Below are 26477 nucleotides of genomic sequence, written 5' to 3'. Positions count from 1 at the left end.
GCTTCTCAAGTATGTTTCAGAATACAGAATGAGTTAGGACAACAAAATATCTGTCAAAGTATGTCAAAAGATAGAGAAAAGCATTCGATGCTCAGATTTCTTTCTTTAGAGGAGGGAGAATTTGGGTAAGGTCCATTCTAAGTCCTTTTGAAACATGACTCCAGGGTGAGGAGGCTGTTTAAAATCTTGGTTCCACTAAGCAATATACTAACACTCCCTCTTTAGGCATGCTGAAAAGGCCTTCCAATGACTGCCAAATGGAAGGTCTGACTGGTATTAGCTCTCACCTTAAGACCCTCTGCAGTGTGACACTGAAAAGTCTAAGAAATAAATTATTTATTCATCCACATGATCAACTTTGCCTCTTTCACTGTTCTGAATTGTGTGTCATGATTTGGTGACATATTGGTGGTACACACCATCTTAGGGATGGGAGTTCTCACCTTCCCCCAGGAGAGCACAGCTGGGACCAGTTTGTTTGGGAATCTGATGGCCAGCGAAATCCACATTTTTTTTTTAAGATTTTATTTATTTATTTAGAGAGAGTGCGGGGGTGGGGGGAGGGGGGCGGGACAGAAGGAGAGGGAGAGAGAGAACCTCAAGCAGACTCTGCACTGCACGCAGAGCCCAATGCAGGGCTCAATCCCACAACCCAGAGACCACAGCCTGAGCCAAAATCAAGAGTCGGGATGCTTACCCGACTGAGCCACCCCAATCCACCATGCCTCTTATCTTAGTTTATCTTTGGTCACCACCCAAAATTTAGCACTCCACACTCCAGGCCTGTCCACTCTCCTTTACTATCATATGCTTCACCTTCCCAAACCCAACCATATACTACTCTTTTCCCTCCCAAGCTTTCCTCCTGGATCCTCAGAAACAACCCGACTAAACCTGGCTCTACCCAGAAGACACCACCTCTTTAAAACACTCTCAGATTCTCTGGTGGGGCTGACATGCCCCAAACCTCCATACTCTCCAGTTCCAGAGCGTCACTCCTCCGCCCGCAATGCAGAAACCCTGGCTCTTTTGAGGCATATGCCATGTCCTACTGTAACTGCCTGTTTGTAACCAGACTAAACTTTCTTGAGAAAAGAAAATATAACTTTAGGTCAATTTTGTAGTTGGCCCCAAGCAGACCCTCAAACATTTTTTGATGAATAACTGCTGGGAAAATTCAACAAATATGTGTTTAGTGAGTAAATTATATCCATATTCACTCTAAAGAAGGAAACAGGGTCTATTAATCCGAAGGTCTTTGAGATTCCCACCACACCCTCCCGCACCTTTTCATTTTCTAGAAGTCTCAGGAGGACGGGCTCTACTGATCCGACTTTTGGTCATGGGGTTTGGAGACAAGGTTCTCTCCTAATTACTGCAAGTCTAGTTTAACCTTCGGGTCACGGCTCCAGGTGTTAATCCTACTCACGGTATTACCTATTCCTGTCGCACGCATGCTCATGAACTGGATATGTGCACCAAAACCCTCTTACCTGTATCATATATCAAATAATATTAACCACATTTTGTATTTCTCTCAGTACCATGCAAGGAGCTGGGATGAATAAAAACCAGTACTTTCTCACCATAGGTTTGTTACCGCTAACATGAACTACAGACCTGTCCCCTTACGAAGAAGTAGTTCCAGCTGTTACACGTCAGTAGTGCTACAAAGGTTTTCAGTGATTAGCGTTCACATTGTATTCCTCTAGCAAAATGTTTTTCTGCCTAATACTGCTTAGTCGTCTTAGGGATTAAAATGCATATTTCTTAGAAGAAGTTTATTTTTTGATATAGATAAAAGACTATAGCGCCTGAGTGACTAATTTTTAAATGTTTTATTAAAGTTTATTTTTCTTGGAACACTTCTTTAGGCAATACAGAGTCAATCTCTAAACCCTTTGTCCTTGGCACACGACTCCTGTTATGCCCTTTCTGGTTAATAAGAAGTATGATTATTTATTACTAAGCTCTGATTAACTTGTAAAATCTTTCATCTCAGTTTAATTTACCTTGATAAAATTTTGGACAAGGAAATGAGGATTTTGCGAGATTGGAACACATTTTACATGTCATTTTCCTCCTCCAGAGAAGAGGAAAAATGAATTCATAGGAATGAGAGTTTTTAAAGAGTGGACCTTTTATCTGCTGTTACTTCCAACACCTTAGAAACACGGGAGGCGGAAGGACAAAGTGTGATGGTTAATCTCATTCTACTGGATGATCTGCCTGCCACTGACATGCTGAATGCCAAGTAACTGATGAGCTACCCGTTTAATCCAGTACCCTGTAAGCCATGTATGATTGCTCCCATTCAGGCGATAGAAAAACAGGCTGAACCTGTTCAAAGTTACACAGTGACCTCTGTCAGGCAATACCTCTATACAGATGCTCAATCCCAGTACCTACGGATTGCTTGGGCATGAACATAGTTTCTATTTTCACGCCCTGCAGTTCAGTCATCAGTGTGGTCTATCACCTGTACCTGGAAGAGAAGCAGGATCAACTCCTCCTGAAGGTGACTCCACTCCTCTACCATAGCTAGTGCTACCTACTAAGGAGCAACCCCGCCCTGCTCGTCACTATTACCGTCTACATGAAAACTCATCTAACTGAGGCAGCGCCACAGCTGGCTGACCGACTAAGGTCTTCACAGGCATCAGTAAAATCTCAAGAGAAAGAACTGTAAATTCATGCCGGTGTCATTTTGGTAAATAGTTCTCTTAGTGAGAGGGGCACTTGGCTGGCTCGGTTGGTTGAGCATGAGAGTCCTGAACAAGGGGTCCTGAGTTCAAGCCCCACGTTAGGTATAGAGATTACTTAAAAATATATATATTTTTTTACTGAAATAAAAGCTTATCATAAAGAATGTTTTAAGAAATAGAAACCTGTCCAGGGTGCCTGGGTGGCTCCATCAGTTAAGCATCGGCCTTCCGCTCAGGTCATGATCTCAGGGTCCTGGGACTTAATCCCACACTGGGCTCCCTGCTAAGTGGGGAGCCTGCTTCTCCCCCTCCCACTGCTGCTCCCCCTGCTTATACTCTCTCTCTCTGTCAAATAAATAAATAAAATCTTAAAAAATATATATATATAAACCTGCCCATGTATCATAAATGATGATAGTTTTGAAGGCTTGGGGTTCTCTTCGGCAATGTGTTCTTCTTAACAGAGATTTTAACATTCTACTAGGTGGTATGATTTAAACACCCCTTTTCGATGGACACTTTCTGTTTTGCTGCTATAAACAAAGCAGCAGTGAAAACCTTTGTTCCGACCCAGTTGACACTTGTCTGAGTATCTGCACAGGATAAACTCCTGGCAGATGGAACTGCGTTCTCTGCGATGTCTGTGTACCAGCGGATGGCGCTAGAGAGCCAGGATAGGAAGAAACCAGTGTGGGGACAGTGCTTCGTCATCGCTCTTCCTGTTAAGAATTGGCAGCAGATGAGTCGATTATTTTCTAAAACAATTTGTTTTGGTTTGGTTTCACTATCCACTGGGACAGAACAGAGAATAATCCTTGTAACCACATCCCCAGGCCACCCTGTATCTGACTAGGCAGTGCTCCCTAGAAGAGGAGAGCGAAGTGGCTGATCCCACCCAACCTCTTTGCACAGAGTCTCAGTGGAGGGCAGGGCTTCAGATATCCCCAGTTACCGGACTGTCACTCATATCTGTCAAAGGAAAACCAGCCTATCAGAGATAGCCTGTTTCCAAGAGATGGAGGCAGGTAGGTCCCTTCTCTCCTCCCTGAGCCACACTGGTTGGGGCCTCTGGGTTCCTTTGAATATGGAACCACCTGGAACACAGAAGTATCAACTAAGGAAAAGATTTTGGCAGGATGGGGCATGCAGGCCAAATGTTTTTATTAATTCCCCTCCCCTTCAAGAAATCAAATGCGAAACAATCAGTGTTCACATCCTTCCAATTAGTTCACTATTTTGTTTAGGAGGAAACCTCCGCAGATCATTAGGAGTATGAATTTTCTAAATGAGAATGCTTTTAGATTAACCAAACATCCAAAATGATAAATACATAAACAATAAAGCACTGACCACATCTTCGAAAGCTGTTCCAGGGGAAGAAAAATTTCTCTTCCACATAGCTGATTTTGAATAATATTTTGACTTACAGTCTTCATTATACTTATTCCTAGATGGAGCTGACCTAAGCATAAGTAAAAATTAAGTCATTCAGAATAGAGCGCTCAGTGACCACGTGGAGAATGGGGAAAAGCAGCAGCAGGGTAGCCACCAGAGGCTCAGAGACAAGCCCTAACTGCCAGCAACTGTTTCTGGTGAAGAAGCACCAGTGAGTGTATGCTGGATGCATTCACATGAAAGATATGTGATCACTTACCTGCTTCTCTTTCTTTTGTATTTTCATTATCATCTATTGAAGGAAGATACTTATACCTGTAAAACATAAAAAAAGGCAAAGATTATGGTAAAATCCAAAATTTAAGGTGACCTCAGGATTAACTGTGACACGTGAGGAAAACACAGCAGAGAGGTTGCTTCTACAGAACATTTACAATCATCGAACAATAGTCAACAGCCAGCCCCCAGAATATGGTCTTTTTCTTTCTTTTTTAAAAATTTTATTTTACTTATTTATTTGAGAGAGCAAGAGCAGGCACACAAGCAGGGGGAGGGGCAGAGGAGAAGCAGGCTCCCCGCGGAGCAGGGAGCCTGATGCGGGACTCGATCCCAGGACCCTGGGATCATGATCTGAGCCGAAGGCAGACGCTTAACCAACTGAGCCACCCAGGTGTCTCCCCCAGAGTATGGTCTTAACCCTACCTAACCCTATCTTGAACCCTATTTATTGTTTCAGATGGGTGGAGTCAAAGACACTATCTTTGTAGATAAAATAAGTTATAAAAGATGCTGGCATATTAAATTACAAAGGAAACTAAAAGAGGAACCTAAAATAATGATGTGACTATACTGAGAGGAGAAGAGAGGGGGTAAAAATAAGTTCTCATTTCTTCTGGAAGGAGATCAATAAATCATGTCATAATTGATAAATCAAGAAATAGAAATATACACAGTAAAAAAAAGAGAGCTAAAGTTCTCCTGAAGGCCAGAGGGGGAATCTGGTGTGAGATAGGACAGGTCAGTCTTGCATTTCATCACATGCCCCCTTATATTATTTGATGGTTTAAAACCATGTGCATATGTTATTTGACAAAATAAGTTCCATTCCAATATTTGGTATGAGTTTTAAATGACTGATTTTATTGTACCCAGATTTAAGCCCCCATCTCTACCCCAAATAACACCCATGATGACACTGAACTTTTTTCTCGTAAATGACTTTTATGCACCACAATAGTAAGAGCCCGGCTTTAGAGGTCCAGAAGGGCTCTGGGGCATCCTGGGAACCAGAAAGAACCCTCGTCTAAGAAATCTGGAATTTGGGGCTGCCTGAATCACTAACTAGTAGTACCACCTCAGGTCTAAAGATCTCACCTTCCTCATATACAAACAAGGGATGGATCCCAGAATTTCAGCTTCCAGCTCTAGCCCGGATGTAGACACCGCCTCATGTTTATTGTGTACTTTGATTTCCTGGACATCCCAAAGAGCTACAAAACACCACTCCCTCAGGAAACCATCCCGGAGGTACATAATTATCCTTATGTTCATAATTATTTCTTATATCCCCATGAACATGATGTGTAGGCAGTAAGCAGAACTTTAAGATTAAAGTGTGATGGATTGTTTTTTAAGTGCCTTCGTGATGTTTGATGCAAACTGAGAAAAATGAAGGATTTGTGGGGCCACAATTACAGTTTATCAGTTTAACGTCTGTCCATTTAAGTTTTTTCCTCCAAGGGTCAGAGGGATTTCCTGTAAGAAGAACCATAAAATGCTACCAGGATACTACTGTTCACGAACAGCATAGCATCCAAGGAGCTAATAAGCTGCAAAGTGGGCAGAGTCAGCGGGAAAGGGAAGAGGGCAGAGAAGAACAGAACTGGCCAAATCAGAAGGGAAAGTCAAATTAGGAAATGATGGTTCTAAGAATTGCTGTGAGAATTAACATTTGATGAAACAAGTATTCACTTCAAGAAAACCATGAATTCCAAAGAAATGGTAAGAGCTCTTAAACAGGGCAGTTAAAAGAATTTTACCCCTAATTTCATCATACTGGAGTCAGTTCTAGGTAAATTATGTTAGTACAAGTTTATCTCCTTTATCTGTCAACTTCAAATTATCAGACCCTAGAAAAACAACATTCTCAGCCACCATAAATGGCCACAAATTCTGAAATGAAGAAAGAAACTGGAAAAATAAATTCCAACTAATAAATAGGAATATTATCAATAATTGGACACAAGTACTCAAAATTCTGCCCAACAAAATGAAAATCATTAAAAAAAATACAGAAAACCCCACCAATGCCAATAAAAATTATTTTTTAATATCTAAAGTATAATGCAGTAGAGCCATCAAAAACCAGTTTCTGATTAAGAATGACAAACTAGGGGCGCCTGGGTGGCACAGCGGTTAAGCGTCTGCCTTCGGCTCAGGGCGTGATCCCGGCGTTCTGGGATCGAGCCCCACATCAGGCTCCTCCGCTATGAGCCTGCTTCTTCCTCTCCCATTCCCCCTGCTTGTGTTCCCTCTCTCACTGGCTGTCTCTGTCTCTGTCGAATAAATAAATAAAATCTTTAAAAAAAAAAAAATGACAAACTAGCATGCACATATAAGCAGGGCTGCAGCACTGCCAGGAACGTGGGGAAAACAGGTCCAACTTATCGCTGCTGACGGCACTTCCCTAATTGCTTCAAGCTTTCTGACGAGCACTCAGGCAAGGTGCCACTAGATCCATAAACCGTTGAGTCCTTTTATCTGCCGACTCCACTTTAAGGAACACATCGCAAGAAATAAGCCAGTAGGACGTAAAGCTGGGCCATGGAGGAAGCTCAAGGAGGTGGGAAGTGTGAACATGCCTGTCACAGCAGAGCCCGGGCAATGGAGGGGGCCACGAGGAGCACAGGCCCACTGGCTCTAGAGCCTGTGTCATCACAGGACCTGTCGTCAGAGAGGGAAGAAGAGCACAAGCTGGGGAAGAGGTGGGCTCACCCAAATATGGCTTAAACTTGATTACCCAGCAAAGAGAAAGCCTGGAGAAAAGAAATGGTGGAGGACTAAACCAAATCTCCCCGCCGCCAATTTGTTCACCAGCAAGATACTACTACCAGCACTTTCCCTGATACTCATGCTGCATAGGTGACCCCACCCCACCCTCTGAAAGAGAGAGAGAGAGAGAACGTGGGTGTGAAACCTGAGTGGGAATGATGTTACTACAAGAATAATTGCTCTTGTTCACTAGAAGCGAGCTTTGACAGACCTGACGTTATTACCGTGAAATTATCTGCAGCCCCGATGGATCGCCACACACCGGCACGCTGCCGTCCTGCAAGATGGCAGACATCATCGACAACCTCAGTAGGTGTTCAGTAAGCATTTATTGACTTTCATTTCTCCAAACAGTATCTAATAATTTACAAAGCACTCCCTCAAGTTACCTCTACTTTTTTACCTCCCTTTTATGGCACATGTTTAACAAATATAAAACTAAAACTATGTAATCTTTTTGCAAGGCTAAATTTTATGTAGCAGGAATGGACAAATATAACCCAAAGCATGTACTTCCACACAATACCAGAAATGGTTTACAGCTTCTGTTGCTGTGCTGCCATCACTCAAAAGCTGTGATTAGATACTCTGGGCTCAATAATGAACAAAGTAACTTCAGGGTCCCACAACTTAATTAGAAAGATAATACAGACATATTCTGAAACACCTGTGTGTACAAACCAGGAAATTCATCAACAGGGGGGAAAGTAATGTGTATGACTTCTGAATTAGATGAAAACTGGTGGGACACCTGCTCTCCTCACTGCGTTTCAGTGCTTATGTATGAACATAGCATTTAATTACCTTCACGAGATAAGCTGCTAATAATGTAAAAAGCAAATATTAAAGGTCCCATTCCTTTTTACACTCACCCACCTAACAATACTCCTGTTAAGAAAAACGGGTGCCAGGTTTCAGTAGTAACATTTTGAAAGTTACTCTGTTTTATTACTCTCTCTCTCTCCAGGTCAAAAACTCTGCAAGAGCGCCTGTGCCATTTCCAAGCTCCTCTGTGCTGTGTTATGGACGCTTAAAACCCCAAAAACATCAGGTACACACTATTCCACCATTCATTCAGAAATTATTTGTATTTACTATATCCTGAGAACTCTGCCATTCCAACAATCTCTGCTCGGTCCCAGCGGTCTATTTCATTTCAAGAACATGTGATTTGACACACACAGACAAGTGCACATACAGCGCACTGCTCCCATGGTCCTTCATATTCACAAGGACAGCACAAGACACACCTGATGGCAGGAAGAACAAGGACCTTTGCTGTTAACAGGCTCCTAGCCCTTGAACTCTGTCAGGCCCTTTGGAGCAAAGAGTACATGGGAAGCAACTCTACAAGTCAGATACACCTCAAAGTTTCCACAGTGAATATGTATTTTTATAATTAATTATGCCCACCCTCAGCCCTGAGACTGGTTCCCAAGAACCGCTTTGACAACCGCAGTCACAAATAAGGCGATCCCACACTTCCACAGGGCGGGGGCAGTTTTAGAAGGGAAAGGAATGGAACGTGGGCAACAACAACGCACCCGGGAAGAGTTTATGAAAAAGGGCAGACAGGTCTTGGGTAATGCCACCTTCCTTACAGCCCTGTCCAAGCACCCCTTACCAAGGGGCCTGACAGACATTCTGGACCAGGAAGAGGGTCCAGTGGGTGAGACACCCCTCGATTTCTCACTTCACAACTTCAGCACCCTCCATAAATTGCACGAATTTACCTGTCGCTAGGCTTGGAGCAATCTACAGGAGGACGACGGCAGGACCGTGAAGTGCCAAAAAGAGTGTAAATCCAGGCTCTACTAATGATGAGCCAGGTAAAACCTCTTCCAGTTTTGTTTCGTCACCTGTAAAATGGTGACAACCCTTACCTCATAGGGATTCAGGAGAATTAAAAGGGATGAGGATCTCCAGTGTCTGTCACATGGGGAACAGCGGCTACACGGCAGCCACTGGCGTCGCTTGCCCTTACGGGTTTCCGCCCTGCGTCACAGGAAGGCGGCTCTCTCTTGAGGACAACTAACCCTGCCATCAGTACTTGGGATCCATCCTCTCCCACTTCTCAGCCTGAGCGCAGACTCTGGACTCCTGTGCAGTTAGTCCTTCCTCACTTCATTCAGGTCTCTCTCCTCACACGTCACCTTGTCAGTGATGTCCTCCCTAACCACTCCAGAGGAAACACACCTCTGCCCCCACCCCCGGCCCCACTCTCCATCCTCGTACCCTACCTTAGCTTTCTTTCTGGCACCTGTTTGTTACTACCTGACATCATGTCTAGGTGATTCTAAATATGTCTCCCGTGAGACACGTGCACACATGCACCCAACTGTGAGCCCTGTTCGGTTCACGCTGTATGTACTCCGAGTCCAGAGCAGCGAGCACCTGGCTTGTAACAGGTGCTCAATAAACGTTTGCTGACGGAAGACTCATTTCTGCTCCTTATCACTAAATCTCTCCTTCTACAGTTCTCTCTTCAACAGAGAATCCCGTTAAACTTGATCCTAGGGTAGTAACTACACTAACAAATCCCCCACACACCTGTATTTTCTCTTCTTCCCGTATTACTTCCTTAGGCCGCTCTTTGCAATGACTCCCTAGGAGCCAAATCCAACGGGCATTTTTAGACTCTATTCTAACTTCCTTGCAGCATTTTAAACCATGGACCATTTCCTCCTCTTAAAATTCTCATCTCACTGGTTTCTTGGAGGGCATGCTCTGCTGATTTTCCTCTGATTGCAGGCTTCCAAAGCTCAGCTTCCTCCCTAGCCTTCTCCTATTTTAAGGCCTATTAAATGTCAGTGTCCCCAGGGCTCAACATTGTTACCACCCTCAGGGCTTGCTGCATTCTCTACTCAGTTCCTAAGCTTCATCCCTCTACACCACGACCACTGTACATTCCCAAATCCAAGCCCTTCTCCTGACTTCCAAGTGGACATAGCCGAACATATCCTGGCCAGTTCCAATTAGGTGCTCTACAGACTGCACAAAAAACCCGAAACTCTTTCCAAATCGAACTCGGTACTACCTTTACACACATATGCACCCGCTCCTATGCCCCCCCCAAGAAGCTAACGTCCCACAACCTGCCACCCAGCCTAGAATCATTCATCCTTAACTCCTTCCCTTTCCCCTAACTCCTTCAAAATTCCTGAATCCCTTGGTTCTTCCCCAGTCGACTTTAATTTAGTCCCACTCTTTCAGCTCTCTCTCTTTTTTTTTTTAACTTGAAATAGTCTCCCAAGTGCCTTTATTCTTCCTGCCTCCTACCCTCATCCCATCCCTCATCGCACCAAGAGTACGCTTTCCTAAAGTGTAAAGAAAATTAGATTGTATCTCTGTAGCGTCTTCAGAAAGAAATACAAATACCTCACAGCACAGGGCCCTGCATAAACAATCTGGCCCCTGGCCCTTGTCTCCTGCTCTGACATTACCTTCCCGCATTCATCCAGCTATTCTGAACGCTTGCACGTTCTGAAACCAGCACTGTTTGCTCAGATCTTTGTTCAAGCTATGCCTCCATCTCCATCTGGAAAATCCTTCCACTGCCCTTCCTCTCCAGTCTCATCCTTCAAAACTCCGCTCTGGTGTCATGGTCTCGGGGAGGTCTAACCTAACTTCCTTAAACCCTGAAAACACCCTGTGAAAAGCACTAAATTGTAGTAACTATATCACCACGATATCATGTCTTCCCGTTTTCCCTGTCTGCGGGTGCCATCAGCTACTAAGTCCCAAGCATTCTCTGGGAAGGAACTCCATTCTGTCATATCAAGCTTGATATTTGGACTTCTGAATGATTATCTACAGAATGAGTGAGAGAATAAATGGGAAAACTAAAGAAAAGGCTTTGAGCTCCTGTTTTCTTCATCATAATTGGTGGGCTCTTTTCTTCCTTTCCTGTTTATTCTGTTCTCCTAGTCCAATCAAATCTCTTAGTATTCTTCATTCATACTTTTTCAAAGTAATACAAGTACTTAGCTTAAGAATTCAATAATCTAGGGGCGCCTGGGTGGCTCAGTCATTAAGCATCTACCTTCAGCTCAGGGCGTGATCCCAGAGTCCTGGGATCGAGCCCCACATCAGGCTCCTCCGCTGGGAGCCTGCTTCTTCCTCTCCCACTCCCCCTGCCTGTGTTCCCTCTCTCACTGGCTGTCTCTCTGTCAAATAAATAAATAAAATCTTAAAAAAAAAAAAAGAATTCAATGATCTAGGGGCACCTGGGTGGCTCAGCCGGTTAAGTGTCCCACTCTTGGTTTTGGCTCAGGTCATGATCTCAAGGTCATTAAATCAAACTTTGTGTTGGGCTCCATGCTGAGCGGACAGTCTGCTTGAGATTTTCTCTCTCTCTTTCTCTCCCTCTACCCCTCCCACTGCTTGCACAGGCATGCTATCTCTCTCTAAAATAGATAAACTCTTTAAAAAAAAGAATTCGATAATCTAAAGCTTAACACAAAAAAGTAGTATTCCTGGAGAATTGGCTGGCTCAGCTGGTAGAGCATGTGACTCCTGATCTCAGAGTTGTAAGTTCAAGTCCCACTTTGGGTGTAGAGATTACCTGAAAATAAAAAATCTGGGGTGCCTGGGTGGCTCAGTTGGTTAAGCGTCTGCCTTCAGCTCAGGTCATGATCCCAGGGTCCTGGGATTGGGCCCCACATGAGGCTCCCTGCTAAGGGATTCTGATTCTCCCTCTTCCACTCTCCCCAGCTTGTGCTCTCTCACTAGCTTACTCTCTCTCAAAAAAGTAAATAAAATCTTAAAACAAAACAAAACAAAACAAGTAGAATTCCTCTGACTCCACTCATCCACATTTCTGAGTCACTCTTCCCAGAGGAAATCATTTGCTCTTTAGCCGTTCCTTCTACTTCTTTCCATAATACTTCTGCAAAATATGCTGATACCGCTATTAGATTTTTCCAATTTTATTTATTTATTTTTAGAGATTTATCTATCAGAGAGAGAGAGAGAGAGAGAGCGCACAAGCAGGGGGAGTGGGGGAGAGAGAAGCTGGCTCCCCACTGAGCAAGGAGCCTGATGTGGGGCCTAATCCCAGGACCCTGGGATCATGACCCGGGCCAAAGGCAGATGCTTAACCAACTATGCCACCCAGGTGCCCCGATTTTTCCAATTTTAAACAGTATTCTAGGAGCACCTGGGTGGCTCATTTGGTTAAGCGTCCAACTCTTGATTTTGGCTCAGGTCATGATCTCAGGGTCATGAGATGAGCCCCATCAGGCTTGGCACTCAGCGTGGTCGCCTTAAGATGCTCTCTCCCTCCTGCTCAGGTTCTCTCTCTCTCTCTCTCTCAAATAAATAAATAAATCTTAAAAAAAATATTGTTTAAGCATTACTCTGTTGGCTTCTTCCTGGAATATGAGGTGGCAAATATTTTTATAAAGGCCAGATAATAAATATTTTACGCTCTGCAGGCCATAAGATCTCTGTTGCAACAATTGAATTCTGCCATTGCAGCACGAAAATAGCCACAGACAATATGCAAATGAATGGGTCTGGTTGTGTTCCAATAAAACTTTACTTGCAAAAACAGATAACCTCTTGTTATGGAAGATGGAAGTATTGGCTTCCCAATATACTTATTATCACCATTATTTATTAAATCAATATCTAATTCACAGCTAAGCCATGAAGTATATTGTGCTAAGAAAATTTTTTTGTGTAATTTTTTTTCCGACAGATAGTAAGTACCTCATTTTATTTATTTTATTTTTTTATAGATTTTTATTTGAAGAGAGAAAGTGAGCCCATGCACACGCAGAGGCAGGGGCAGTAGAGAGAGAGGGAAGAGGTGCAGAGGGGGAGGGAGAGAGAAGCTCCAGCGGACTCTGCCCTGACAGGGCAGCCCCATGCAGGGCTCGATCCCGTGAGCATGACCTGAGCTGAAACCAAGAGTCAGACAATTAACCGACTAAGCCACCCAGGTGCCCCAGTAAGTACCACATTTTAAAATCTGGGTTGTTTTTTATGAATCACTAACTTATCTCAAAATGCTCTCTTCAATCAGAGAAAATAATTTTAATTCCTAATCTGCTGATAAAAATCAACTTGCTTGATAAGAATCACCATTAAGGTCAGTAGAAGAAAGCCAGGCACTACCAGAGCTCTATCAAATATCACATTGCAAAGTAAAACCTGACTGTACTTTTTTTGTTTATCATTAGACCATATGCCATCATGTCAACTGACCCAGATCAGGAATGATCCCATCAGTGAACAGAGGATTGAAGAAACCAATCTCCTGACAGTAGAGCTCAAGGTTCAGAGCCCTGAAAATTCAAGCTATAACCTTATGGGGGAAGACAAAGGGCTTAACAAATACCACTCCACGCTCACTCTCAACAGGCCTCACCAAGTAACGAGATCTTTTGACTCGTCATACTTTAATGCCTTTCGGTGGGGGAACAGTGATACCCGCGGACCCGGGAGTGATGATATCTAAGCTCTGAACACAAGGATTGTATGATTTGTGCAATTTTTTCAGTCTCCCTGGGTCTCAATTTCTTCATTTTGCAGAATAGGGACAAAAACCACCTTTTGGGAGAGGAGATGGATGAGTTCTATTTTGGACAGGCTAAGTTTGAAGGAACAGGGAGGGAACTTAAAGCTCAGGCAATGCAACCCTTTTATCTTAAGATAAGGAAACTAAGGGTCAGAGGAGTCTGATTGCCCAAAGGCTCACAATTATTCCAAAGCACAAGAACTGGATTTCCGGGGTTCCGATTCAGCTCTCCGCACTACATCGAGCTGCCTTGAGCAAATGAAAGGCAAATGAAAATAGCATAAGTGAGAGGTCGGGACTTGGAGATGTTCTATTTGGGGTACTCAGAGAGTGGGCAGAGGTCAGACGGATATTCCATAGATAAAGTACAACAGTCTGGAAAAGAAAAAAAGGAAAGCCCGCATGGGGAAAAAAAAAAAAGAAAAGCAGGCTACAGCAGAGCATGGTTTTGATCCATCCATGGGGTGAAGAGGAAGCAATTAAAACAGCTTGATAAAGCTATCTGTCAAGAAGACCTGCTAAGCACATTTTTAGAGAAGACGGATGGACCCTTCAGATAACATTACATACAAGGCAACAAAATATTTCATGAAGTAATTCTTATGATAAACATAGATAAAATCTTCAGGGATATAGAACTGTTAAGTAATTCTGTTTAAATTCTTTATCTATTGTCATACGCCTTCCATCTGAATTCTGAATTGTTACACAAAATTGTTTTGGAGTAATTTGTAGTAAGGAATAAAGTCTATCTGATAGCTATCCAAGACTGCGGGGAAACAAAGTAAACACGTTAACAGAATTGTAATACAGACAATCATCAGCAGAGTTTTTACTTTGGGATAAATAATAAAAGAAAATCACATATTTATGATCATCCAGGCTCGGCTTTCTTTATTCTATAGGAAACAAAAGAGCCAGTCCAAGTGCAAACCAATCTATAATCTGTAAACATCCCTTCACCTACATTTTTGGAATTTCTAACACCAAAAAGATGGGCTTTCCCACTACATCTACAACTCTGCTATGTTCAAGTAAAATAATGTGCCAAGATGCTTCCAAAGAGCTTTCTTCTGTCATGTAAAGACAACACAAACAATGGATTACTGAATCTGACACAAATTTCCTTACGTTGCGGTTTTAAGGTAAAAATCCTGACACCTAACTTGCACATCCTACATGAAATCACGGGCTGCAAAACCAGGAGGCGGCTGCACCCTGAGGGAGTCCACGGGGACTTCAGTCCCTAAAAGCTGTTCAACAGTGGCACCTCCCACCCTTCCCTGAGGGTCTAAGAATTTTAATAGAAATTCAGAAGGATTTTATGAATTTTTAAAAGATGAAACAGTTCTCCAATCCTCTCTCACCCTCAAGTCCTCCTTCCCCAAAATCTAAAAAGGAAGAGAGTTCTGTGATACATGCAGACCAGTCTGCGGGGGGATACGGAAAGCAAGATGCTGTGTTACTGACATGTATGTGACAAGTTCTTGCAAAAGCAGGTACAGAATGGCGAGGTAGGTGGCTGGCAAAAGGAATCTCTTGCCAATAAAATGCCCTGGTTCTCCGAATCTGGCAGTAGGACACAAAGGGCAGAAATTGCAAGCAGTCAGCAGAATAGTCAAGAAGCCACCTTAGGCAAATTTAAGCCAAGTGACTAAAATCTGTTAACAGCATCTACATTAGGTGTGTTCACCCAACTATAAATTGGTATAGATGTAGTCACCTATTTTAAATTAACATATGAGCAAACATTGTGCTGTTAAAACTACTGACTTCTAACACCTAACACCTAAGTAATTACTTACCTGTAAATAAAACTCAGCGGCACTGTTTTAGGAGGACTGGTCTGAGATGCCAGAATCATGATAGAATGAGCAAGAAAACCGCAGAGAAGAGCCTGTTGGTTTACTTGGCAAACAGTATCAATTCCCAGATCAAAGGACAACCGTTTTGAAATATAAATTTCTTAATACCCATCATCTCGTGCTTATATTACATTATATTTGTATTACCATTCCGATGCTCCCTTCCATCATCAGGACTGAGAACCAGCTATAGTGATGTGATTTCACATTGCGCTACATACAGATGACCAGTTTGGAGGACAGAAAATTTCCAAACTGCCACTCTGGAGTACATGTGCACAATGAGATTCATATCTTCAATCATGGGTACCCTTTCCTTAAGGTGCTAAATTTGCAAATGAAGCCCTTTATTAGTGGCATAGTATAAGCCCAAATTAGTAATAAAATGAAGTAAATAAAAGTCAGGAAACTCATTTGCCTAGATATGAAAGCCAAGTACCAATCTTAAAGGCTCAATAGAATCCTAAAGGAGTTGATGACAAAGCCGTATGTCACAGACGAGTATAATAAAGGCAGCCCTCAAAGAATACAAAATAATAATCCTCCAGAGGGCCTAGGGACTGCACCAAATTCCCCTTTGAGTCCCCAGTGCCTAGGACAGGGCTACATATAAGTTGGGTAAATACATGTACTAAATTTATAAATGAAAGGCCCAGTGGCTAGTTTCACCATTCACACCATTTTATTCCCTTTACCCTCAAATGACGTAAGGTCAAGAAATATAAGGAAACAGGGGCGCCTGGGTGGCACAGCGGTTAAGCGTCTGCCTTCGGCTCAGGGCGTGATCCCAGCGTTATGGGATCGAGTCCCACATCAGGCTCCTCTGCTATGAGCCTGCTTCTTCCTCTCCCACTGCCCCTGCTTGTGTTCCCTCTCTCGCTGGCTGTCTCTATCTCTGTCAAATAAATAAATAAAATGTTAAAAAAAAAAAAAAAAAGAAATATAAGGAAACAATTTCGCAAGGGAGTCACTCTAGGTTCTCAGCCTTCTGTGTTACAGGTTTGTGGTGACTCTTACCCTGGTCAAAGCCTCACTAGGTAAGATATAAACAGCCATTCAAAGCATGAAAACAACCTCCTATCCTATATGAAGCTCTGTACAGAAAAGGTGGTAATACCAATCATTACTATTAATCACTTTAATTTGATTTAATAACAGCTGGGCTTTAAACAGCTATAGCTCCACTTTAAAATCTGTCTAAGTTCTATCCACAGTGTACTGCCAGAGTTTCTTAGCAACCTTTGCTTTCTGGGAATGTGACTCCTATCTAGATTCCATATCCACCTCTTGGATCCAGGTTTGACTCCCAACTTGTAGATTCCTTCCACTCTACACTCGGTTACTGCTCCTGAACAAACCACAGTACTAAGCTGTTTCTGTTTAGAGCTTTTAAAAGCCACACACTGAGTCTGTGCTATCACCACCAATTCCTGAACCAACCACCTACGGTTCCCATTGTCAGGGGAAGTCCCCTACATGGAAGTTACCACTGTGGGCCTCCCAATCTCTCAACCGGAAGGAAAAAAAAAAAAAAAGGGATCTGGTGATTTGCCAGTGGCTACAAGAGGACGGGCATATCATGACAAAGATAAAAGCAAAGATAATGCTTACAGAGAACAGCAGTGATATTTTATTTATACTGTATCTAAAATGCCATTAAAAAAAAAACTAAGAAGCTGCTGTTCAAAGACTTGGTAAGAAGAATGGCAACAAAAGGAAGTAGAAGCTGCTCTACAGGTGGCCTCAATTATTAACAGTTTGATTCCAAATGGAAAGAAAGGTAGTCTGGCTTAATATTTTTGCTGAATGAATTAGACACCTGTTTTTCGACTTTAAGATGTACAACTGTTGGGGTGCCTGGGTGGCTCAGCTGGTTGTGTGTGTCTTCAGCTCAGGTCATGATCCCAGGGTGCTGGGATGGAGCCCCAAGTGGGGTGCTCTGCTCAGCAGGGAGTCTGCTTCTCCCTCTGCCCCTCCCCTGCTTCTGCTCTCTCTCAGATAAATATCTCAGATAAATAAATAAAATCTAAAAAAAAAAAAAAAAAAAAAAAAGATGTACAACCCCCAAACCAGTTTTTAAAAATAAGAAAAGGGTGAGATATCCAAGATTGTTTTGTATTTCCCCTATTCTAGACTGGATCTTCCTTTTAAGCTTTTACTTTTGGAATCAAACTATACCACATTTTAACTTCTGTTGAAGTAAGATATGCACTTAAAAAAAAAATACTACCCTGCACAAACTGAGCACACCCACATAACCAGCATCCACATCCAGAAAAAGAACATTATTAGTACCACGAAAGGCCCATCCATGCTCTTTTCTGGTCACTACTACTTTTCTCCAAGGTTAACCACAAGCCTGACTTCTAACAGTTTAGTTTCCTTGTTTCTGTACCTTATAAAAGTGGAATTATATTGGAATTATATAGTAATTATGCCTGGCTTCAGTACTAGTTATCAATATATTGCCTCTCAACATCAAATTCACCCTTCAGTACCTGCTCTGTGATAAGAGACAGAGCTCTTGAAGCATTTCTCCTTGACAGAGCATGATGTTAAGCTTGGTCAGTAGAGGGCACTGGAGGGACATCACAGGAGGAAGGGAGCTTGTCTTTTCAGGTTCAAGAGTACAGCGCTTTTGTTTGTTCTTGCTCCTACACGTGGTCACCCATGAGAGTATATAGGAACATCTGGTGGTGTGTTCTGCTCCAGTCACACGCCCAGAGCATCAGACTATTTTTTCATTCTCAAAGTTGATCTAGAAGCTTTAAATTGCCAGCACAGGTCCTACTTGTATTTGAGGATAATGAAATCATCCTATTATTTTATACTTCTTTAGGATAAATTTTCACAGATATTTAATATTATTTAATACCCGATATGTTTTTGGCTATCTCCTGAGTTTTCTATGTTCTGTATTTCCCTTAATTTGCAAAGTCAAAAGTGGAACTATGATATACTTTATCTCGTTGAAGTTGTTACCGTCCCTTATAAATATCCATCTGAAACCACATCAAATCTTATGGTGAAATGTCCAAGGCACTCCTATTAAGAAGTCGGGAAAAAGACAAGGATGCCATCCATCAAGAGCTGCTCTGAACATTCTAGAGAATACGGGGGAAAACTATGAGATGTATTAACTTTGAGAGAAAGATACAGAATTATCATTTATTTATGATGTGACTGTTTCTCTTGTAAGCCCAAGAAACAACTTAAAAATTATGAGAAGAAAAAGACCATTTTACAAAATGGTCAGTAAAAAATATGTTTATACAAACATCAATAACTTTGTGGAAAGAAACCTCAAGCTTTCTTCATGTATGCAGTTGCTGCTGTCCATGTCCTACATACCAAGGGAAACCAACTCTCCTGCTCTGCCTCTGACTACCCATTTGAGGGACTAGTACCAGGGCAAAGGCCTACTTATACAGGCCAGACATGAAAGGCCAACCTCCCATAGTTTAGCACCATACTGGAACTGACCCAATCAGCCAAAAGGCCCTGCAAGGACAATGCATGTTTAGCTTATCTTCATTAACACAATTCTTTATGCCCAACATAATATTCATCTTGAAATTCTATTATACCAAATTCAACCATTTCTCAAATTTCTCCCTCTCAGTTTATGGTTTATTGTTATCTCCAAGGAGCTGGCCCCCTCACTCAGGAACCAACAAGAGAAGATATGCAGAACAGTCACCAATGAAACTGAAGAACTGTCTCTTCAACTATAAAATGAAATAGTTTGACCTGAGGTTTTGAAAATCCTTTCCTAAGGATCCTATGCTCTAAAATCCTATAATTCTATGACCTCTGTACATAGAATAACTACATAGCAAGAGAAAAAAAAGACAACGGAAAGTGAATCCTGCAAAAACATTACTATGTTCTCTGTTTTACTGTTTTCCATTCTCAAGGGAATTAGAAAAGCTGGGTAATAAATTCTTCCCACCACCTCCCAAGAAAAACTTACTAAAAAGGAAGGGCTGCATTGAAGTCAAGAAGATGATTCAGGAAATGTTTCTGTTAGAAGGCATGAACATCCTCACTAAAACATGCTAAGTACTTTAAGAAATTCTCTAAATTCGGGAAAAGTTAGTGATGCAATGATTACCAAAATAATATATAATGTCAACATTTGAAACTGTAAACAGAATAAATAAAATTAAGAAACATGTTGTCTTTAAGTCCATCCTCTCTCTTATACCTAGAGAATCAGTCCCTTGAGGCCTTTCCTATTAAGTTTTACCACTGGCACACAACTGCTTGAAGCTTCGAACACAGATTGAAAGACACTACATAAATCCATCTCTTTTGGCTCCTGACCTGAGGAAGCTTCCTCATTAGTTCTGTGTAACACATTGCTATAAATGATATCCAACTGTTCAAACCATCAGATTTTTACAACATTCAGATTCTTGAGGATTTAGACATTTTCTTATTCAGATTAACCTCTTACCAGACTAACACAAAACAACCACAGGTCAAACATAAAAACATAAAGAAAGGTAAAGATGTTCTTGTGAAAGAACATGACACTCTATTTATTGTTCTCATCTGAAATGACATTTCGTAGAAATAAATTCACTTGCTAAAGTAAAAACAGAATGAGGGACAGAAAAAGAGGTGGAGAGACACATTACCTCAATTTAAGAAAATAATCACTTAGCAGAGACCAAAGATAAACTTGGGACAAGACAGTCTACATAGTGCCTCCTGATTCTTGGTTCTATAATTGATACCTGTGACTGCTATTTATTATGATTTGGAGAGTTTGAAAAATTATTCCTATGGTATTGAATACTAGCTATATGGCTTTCTGCTCCAAAAATAACCTGAAATGTATAGGTAAGATCTAGATGGATGGTTAGAGAGCAAGCAACTTGAACTTCAAGAACAAAAGGGTCCAAATGCCAGAGTAGTATCCTGTGTGAATCTGACTGTGACCTTAAGACTGCTAGGTTTCCCTTGTGACCTTGCCATCTATTCTGACCTCCGAAGTCCCTCTATCCAAGATGATAATACTACAGTCAGGGGGCTGTTTCCACCTCCATCAAAAGTTAAGAGATTCAAAAAAGGTCTTAAGAGTCAGAAAGACCTTCCTAAAGGGAAAACTCTACATATTTGCTCCACCATTTGGACATAAGTGTTATCTCTCTCTCTCCACACACACACACACACACACACACACACACACACACACACACACACTACACATATATGTGGATTATTTACATATGGATACAAACAGATTATCCTCCAGGACTAGTAGAGAACCAGACACTTGAGGTATTTTTCTAGTAACAGAGACACTACCTAATCCACTCTGTCTTTCTGCTATAGCAGAGCATAAATTCTACAACCAAACTATCTAGGTCCAAATCCGGGCCCTTGCCATTCATTAGTTGTATGACCAGGTCAAATCATTTAATCTCTCTGCCTCATTTTCCTCATATGAAAAACAGGGATGATACTCATGTAAGGATTAAATAAATTAGTATACCCAAATTATAAAGTACAATGTCTGACATACAGGAAGTACTTTATAATGTCAACTATTTCTACTGATATTACAGAACAGCCTTCTAGGTAGGCTTACCAAAAAAAACATGTGACCACAACAGTGAGAAGAAATGACCTACATGGATTCAAGTGACCTGTATGGATTCATGACCGATAATCCCCAAAGTAATCTTAGAATTTTATTATCCTTGGAGCAAAATCCAATGTAGATAAAAATATTTCACAAATGCATAATAATCCAAAAGCAGGAATCTAACTCAAAATCTGTTCTCATAAAACCTTTTAAGGACAACTTATTAAAAAACAAATAGAGGGGCAGTAAGCTGTGTGTTAGCTAAACACACAACTTTTAAACATTCTTTTCTACACGACATGTCCTTTACTAGCCATAATCAGAGAAAAAAATACTTTGCATAAATTAATTTTCCAGATACCTCAGAGTTTACTTGCAGTTCTTTTCCAAAGTTCTTAATCAAAAATTTTCTCTTCCTTTTCTACAAGTTTCTCAAGTCTTCTTAAAATGTTAATAGCAGTGAAATAAATGATACAGGCCATAATCACCAATGAATGTAAAATTAAAACCATTAGCTGGAAGATGAACAGACCTGGAAATCTGTAGGTTGTCACAATGTCACCCCAGGGATTTTGTTGGTCAAATGGGAAAAAACAGTTGACAACAAAGGGCTAGGCCAACATGAGCCCACCAATCAATCTTAGTATACAAAGTAGGACAATCAAATATGGTCTTCGAATGTGAAAGGAAGTTTAATAAACCATGTATAAATAATAAAAAATATGAATGATTAAAAAATAGTTAAGCCTCCAATCTAACTACCTGTTTACAGGTAACATGGAAAAAATAATACATGTTATACAACACAAGGACACAGCAAAATCCATAATGTTGCGGGGAGGGAACAAACTAGTTTCTTTGATAAACAAATGGCATAAGCAAAAAAAAAAAGTGTTATAGATTTTAAAAGATTAAGGAGATATATCAATGAAATGCATTAGGTGGACCTTATTTGAACCTGATTCAAAGAGTCAACTGTAAAAAGACATTTTTGAGAAAAATCAAGGGAAGAGATTCAGTATTAGATAATATTAAGGAATTAGGTTTTAAGAAATTTGTTGGGTACGATAATGTGCTTTTCTATGAAGTCCATATTGAATAGATACAAATGCTAAAGTAATTACAGATGGAACGACAGGTTGTCTGGGATTTTCTTTAAAACAAGTCAAAAAGAAAGTGAGAAGGGACACACAAAATAAGAATGGTATGAGAATCTGTTGTATTATTCTACTTGTCTGTACATTTGAAATTTTCCATAATAAAACATTTTTTAAAGGTTAAGGGAAAGAAAGAACAGAAATTCATAACCAAATCTAAGTTTGGCCACCATCCATCCATGAGGCATGAAAACTTGCAGAAAGCCTGTATGTAAAACAAACTAAAAAAAGCTGACAGTAGTGACCTCTAAAGACAATATGTGAGATACTTCGGGCAGATTTCTTTTGTCAGCAGAAATTCTACAACATTCCCGTGGGGGTGTGCTTTCCATTAGACAATGTTCCATTACCAAGGTGTGGAGATGTCTTGATACCAAACCAAACTCTTCAGCCTCTTCACTCTGAGAAAAGTTGTCCAAGGAAACTGACTACCAAAACATATATAGTTGACCTTTGAACAACACGTGTTTGAACCGTGTAGGTCCACATACACGCATATCTTGTTTCATAAACACAGCTCAGTACTGTAAACATATTTTGTCTTCTTTATGATTTTCTTAGTAACATTTTCTTTTCTCACTTCATTGTTAAGGACACGGTATGTAATACATGTAACATACAAAACATGTTAATCGATAAGGCTTCTGGTCAACTGTAGGCTATTACTGGTTAAGTCTTTGGGGAATCAAAAGTTATATATGGATTTTTGACTTCTCAGAAGTCAGGGACCCTAACTCCGACACTGTTCAGGGTCAAATGTATTTTTTAATGGCAGTTAGTCTCTTTATACTTTTCAGTCTCTGACATTCATATAAATAAATATTGTTTTCCAATTTCAAGAAATAATATTTGGTATTACAAAAAAAATTCACTATTGTTAAAAAAAAGTTATTTCAATCCCCCTTCTTCCAATCCTTTCCCCACTCCCATTCCTTCATGTTCATGCTGTGCTAGTATTACCTCATACTTGCTATCAGAGCAGTTAAAACATCACCTAATTATACCAGATCTGTGGGTCAAATACATCACCTATTTCCTTCCAAAACTTGAAAAATAAATAATTATTCTTGTCCCACATATAGTAGTGTACTGCATTTACAGAAGAGGATACTGTCTAAATGTGGTAACTATTAACCTAATAAAGGGGTTCAGTGACCTAGGCACCAAGGGTACCCAAAGAATAATCCTCTTTGATCCACAACTGTGTTTTGTACCCCTTCTTGTTAGGTAAGGAAAACCGTGAATCCAGAATATTGTCTGTCCCAATAGCTGTCTGCCAAATATTTTAATAACTCTCACCAGGCTATCATCACCCTTCTATGATTCTCTCTGGGCTTAATATATCTATTTGAACGTAATTTGATCAACAATGATGGTAAAGAAGAAGACACTATAAAAACAAACAATAAATAATACCTAAAGATGAATATAAACATATAATTGAAAATGAGCTATAAGATAAAGTGCCTTTGGTCCCAGGCAAGGCTGATTTGGGAAATCTATTTCTGTATTGATCTTATTCCCCTAGGAATAGGGCACACTGTCCTAGGATAAGAGAGAAGGCAAAAGAATATATTATTGCTAGTAAGGTAGAAACTACTCAGTTCTGCTCCCTTTCTACTGTAAATACTCACACCAAAGGTTATTTCCCTTATTAATACAGACATGGTTATATTTATCCACACTGAGACAGATGGTTTTACGATATTAAAAGTCCTCCTACTGAAAGAACTTAGCTTCTAAGAACTTAAAAATTGGATTTGCCTTTCTAACATGCACTGTTAATAATAATTAAACTGGAATGCACCAACTAGCATTTATTGCATTATTTTCTTTTTGCATTTTATTTATTTTATTTGACAGACAGAGAGAGAGAGAGAGCGCGCATGTGCATGCACCTGAGTAAAGGAGGGGGAGAGGGAGAGGATCTCAAGCAGACTCCACACTGAGCATGGAGCCCAATGTGGGGTTCGATCTCATGATCCTCAGATCATGACCTAAGCCAAAACCAAGAGTTGGACACTTAACCAGCTGAACCACCCAGGCACCCCTTGATAATTTCAATTGTAACCAGAAAAAGACTTTTAGATAAAATGTAGTTAAAAGACCAGAGAGATCCAAATATAAATAAGACACTGTGCCTACTTTTAAGAACTTACAGTCTAGTGAGGAAAGACAAACTTGCTAACAAATATCATTTGGTATGGAAGACAACAGAACTAAGGAAGAGTTTCAAATACAGTGTGAGCCAAAATAAAGGAGAAAGCAATTACAAGGGGAAGTCCTGACCAGGTAACTCCTACAGATGCTATAAAAGGGAAAAGATATAAAAATGCAAAATTCTATAATAACTGAAAAAAATAAAATTAACCTTCTAGTTCTAAAACAGGTCTGAATATTCTATACATACAAATGTGGCAACTTCTCTTCCCTAAAACCTACCCCTAATGTAACAGCAGTCTCAGCAATATTTAATGTCCACCTCAGTCTCCTAACACTGATGTCCAGCAGTCGATCAAAAATTACAAGATACACAAAAAGCAGGGTGGATGGGAGGGTGGAGACAAAGCGATCAAGAGAACCAGGATGAGAGATGACCCAGATGCTATATCTAAGGGAATTTAAAATAACAATGATTAATAAGTTAAAGAATTTAGTAGACAATATGCATGAACAGACTGTAAATTTCAACAGAAAGATTATGTACAAAAGCATCAAAAAGAAATGCTATTTTTGTTAACAGAAATGAAAAATTCCTTTGTTGGGCTCACCCTAACACTCAACATAAATAAGAAAGGAATAAATAAACGTGAAGATAAATCACTAGAAATCACCCAAACTGTAACACAGAGAAAAAAAGAAGTGTGTAGGGGGCATGTGCACAACCAAAAGAACATTGAAGAGCTTTGAGATATGATCAAATGATACCATATACATGCAACTGGAGTCCCAGAAAGGGGAGGAAGAGAACATAGCAGAAAAGACATTTGAAGAAAAAGTGGCTGAGAACTTTCCAAAATTAAAGTCATCAAACCACTGATCCAAGAAGCTTAGAGAACCCTACGGAACAAATATAAACAAGTAAGCAACTAAATAAATATAACAAAAAACACATAGCTGGATACTTCATAGTTAAACTGCTAAAAGTCAAAGTGAAGATCTTAAATACAGCCAGAGGAAAAAGACACTACCTTCTGAGGAAGAAAATGACATTTTCAGCAGACCACTCATCAGAATTTATACAACCCAGAAGATAATGGAGTGAAATCTCTTAAACTATTTTTTTAAGTTTTTTTTTTTAAATAATCTCTACACCCAATGTGGGGCTCAAACTCACAATCCCAAAATCAAGAGAGAGTCACATGCTCTTCCAACTGAGCCAGCCAGGTGCCCCTAGAAATCTTCTAAGTATTAAAGGGGAAGGGGGGGCCTTCATGACCCAGAATTCTATAGTCAGCAAAAATGTCTTTCAGAAATGAAGGCAAAACAATGGCTTTTCAAACAAACAAAAGCTGAGGTAATCCAATGTCTGTGCACCTGCCCTACAAGAAATGGTGAAGGAAGTTCTTCAAGTAGAAGGCATATGATACCAGACAAAAATAAGGATCTACAAAAAGAAGTTAACAGTTCCAGAAATGATAAAAAGGGAAGTAAATCTAAAACACCCTTTTTCTAGGGGCACCTGGCTAGCTCAGTAGGTTGAGCATCTGACACTTGGTTTTGTCTCAGGTCATGATCTCAAGTCTCGGGATGGAGCTCCACATCAGCTCCCTGCTCAAGAGGGAGTTTGCTTAAGAGTCTCTCCTTCTCCCTCTGCCCACCCCTCAAATAAATAAATATATATATATTTTTTAACAGTCTTTTCCCCGTATTTTTAATCATTCTAAAAGGTAAATGTCAAAGCAAAAATAATAACAGTGTATTGTGGATTTATAAAATATGTAAAAGTAAAATATATGGCAAAAATATCACAATGGATGTAAGGGGAAAACTAGAAGTATATTGTGTTGTGACGATCTTCTGCTGTGAGTGAAATGTGAATTAGTACATTACGTGATGGTAGACTGTGATGAATATTGTAAACCCTAGGGTTACCACTAAATTTTTTTAAAGAGGTATAACTAATACACTGATAATAAAGATAAAATGAAATTTTAAAAAACCCTCAATCTGAAAACAAACAAA

General features: G+C 40.5%; 1 protein-coding gene across 6 annotated transcripts in view; it reads right to left on the bottom strand.

The window, feature by feature from the left end:
• CHD6 (chromodomain helicase DNA binding protein 6) overlaps nucleotides 1–26477 on the bottom strand; it is a 192210-nt gene that overhangs the window by 137687 nt on the left and 28046 nt on the right. For 4 of the 6 annotated variants that reach the window (XM_087853574.1, XM_045804644.2, XM_045804643.2 and 1 more), the window contains exon 2: nucleotides 4360–4415. In XM_087853574.1, coding sequence (XP_087709700.1) covers nucleotides 4360–4392 — 33 coding nt within the window. In that variant the 5' untranslated portion in view covers nucleotides 4393–4415. Of the gene's footprint in view, nucleotides 1–4359; nucleotides 4416–7362; nucleotides 9343–26477 lie in introns of those variants that run through there. The other 2 variants (XM_045804640.2, XM_045804641.2) reach the window with 2 other exon arrangements.

The sequence above is a fragment of the Ursus americanus genome, chromosome 22, assembly GCF_024610735.1.
Source record: "Ursus americanus isolate L20-20 chromosome 22, mUrsAme1.1.p, whole genome shotgun sequence".
NCBI classification, from domain to species: Eukaryota; Metazoa; Chordata; class Mammalia; order Carnivora; family Ursidae; genus Ursus; species Ursus americanus.
This window is presented reverse-complemented; position numbering and strand designations above follow the sequence as displayed.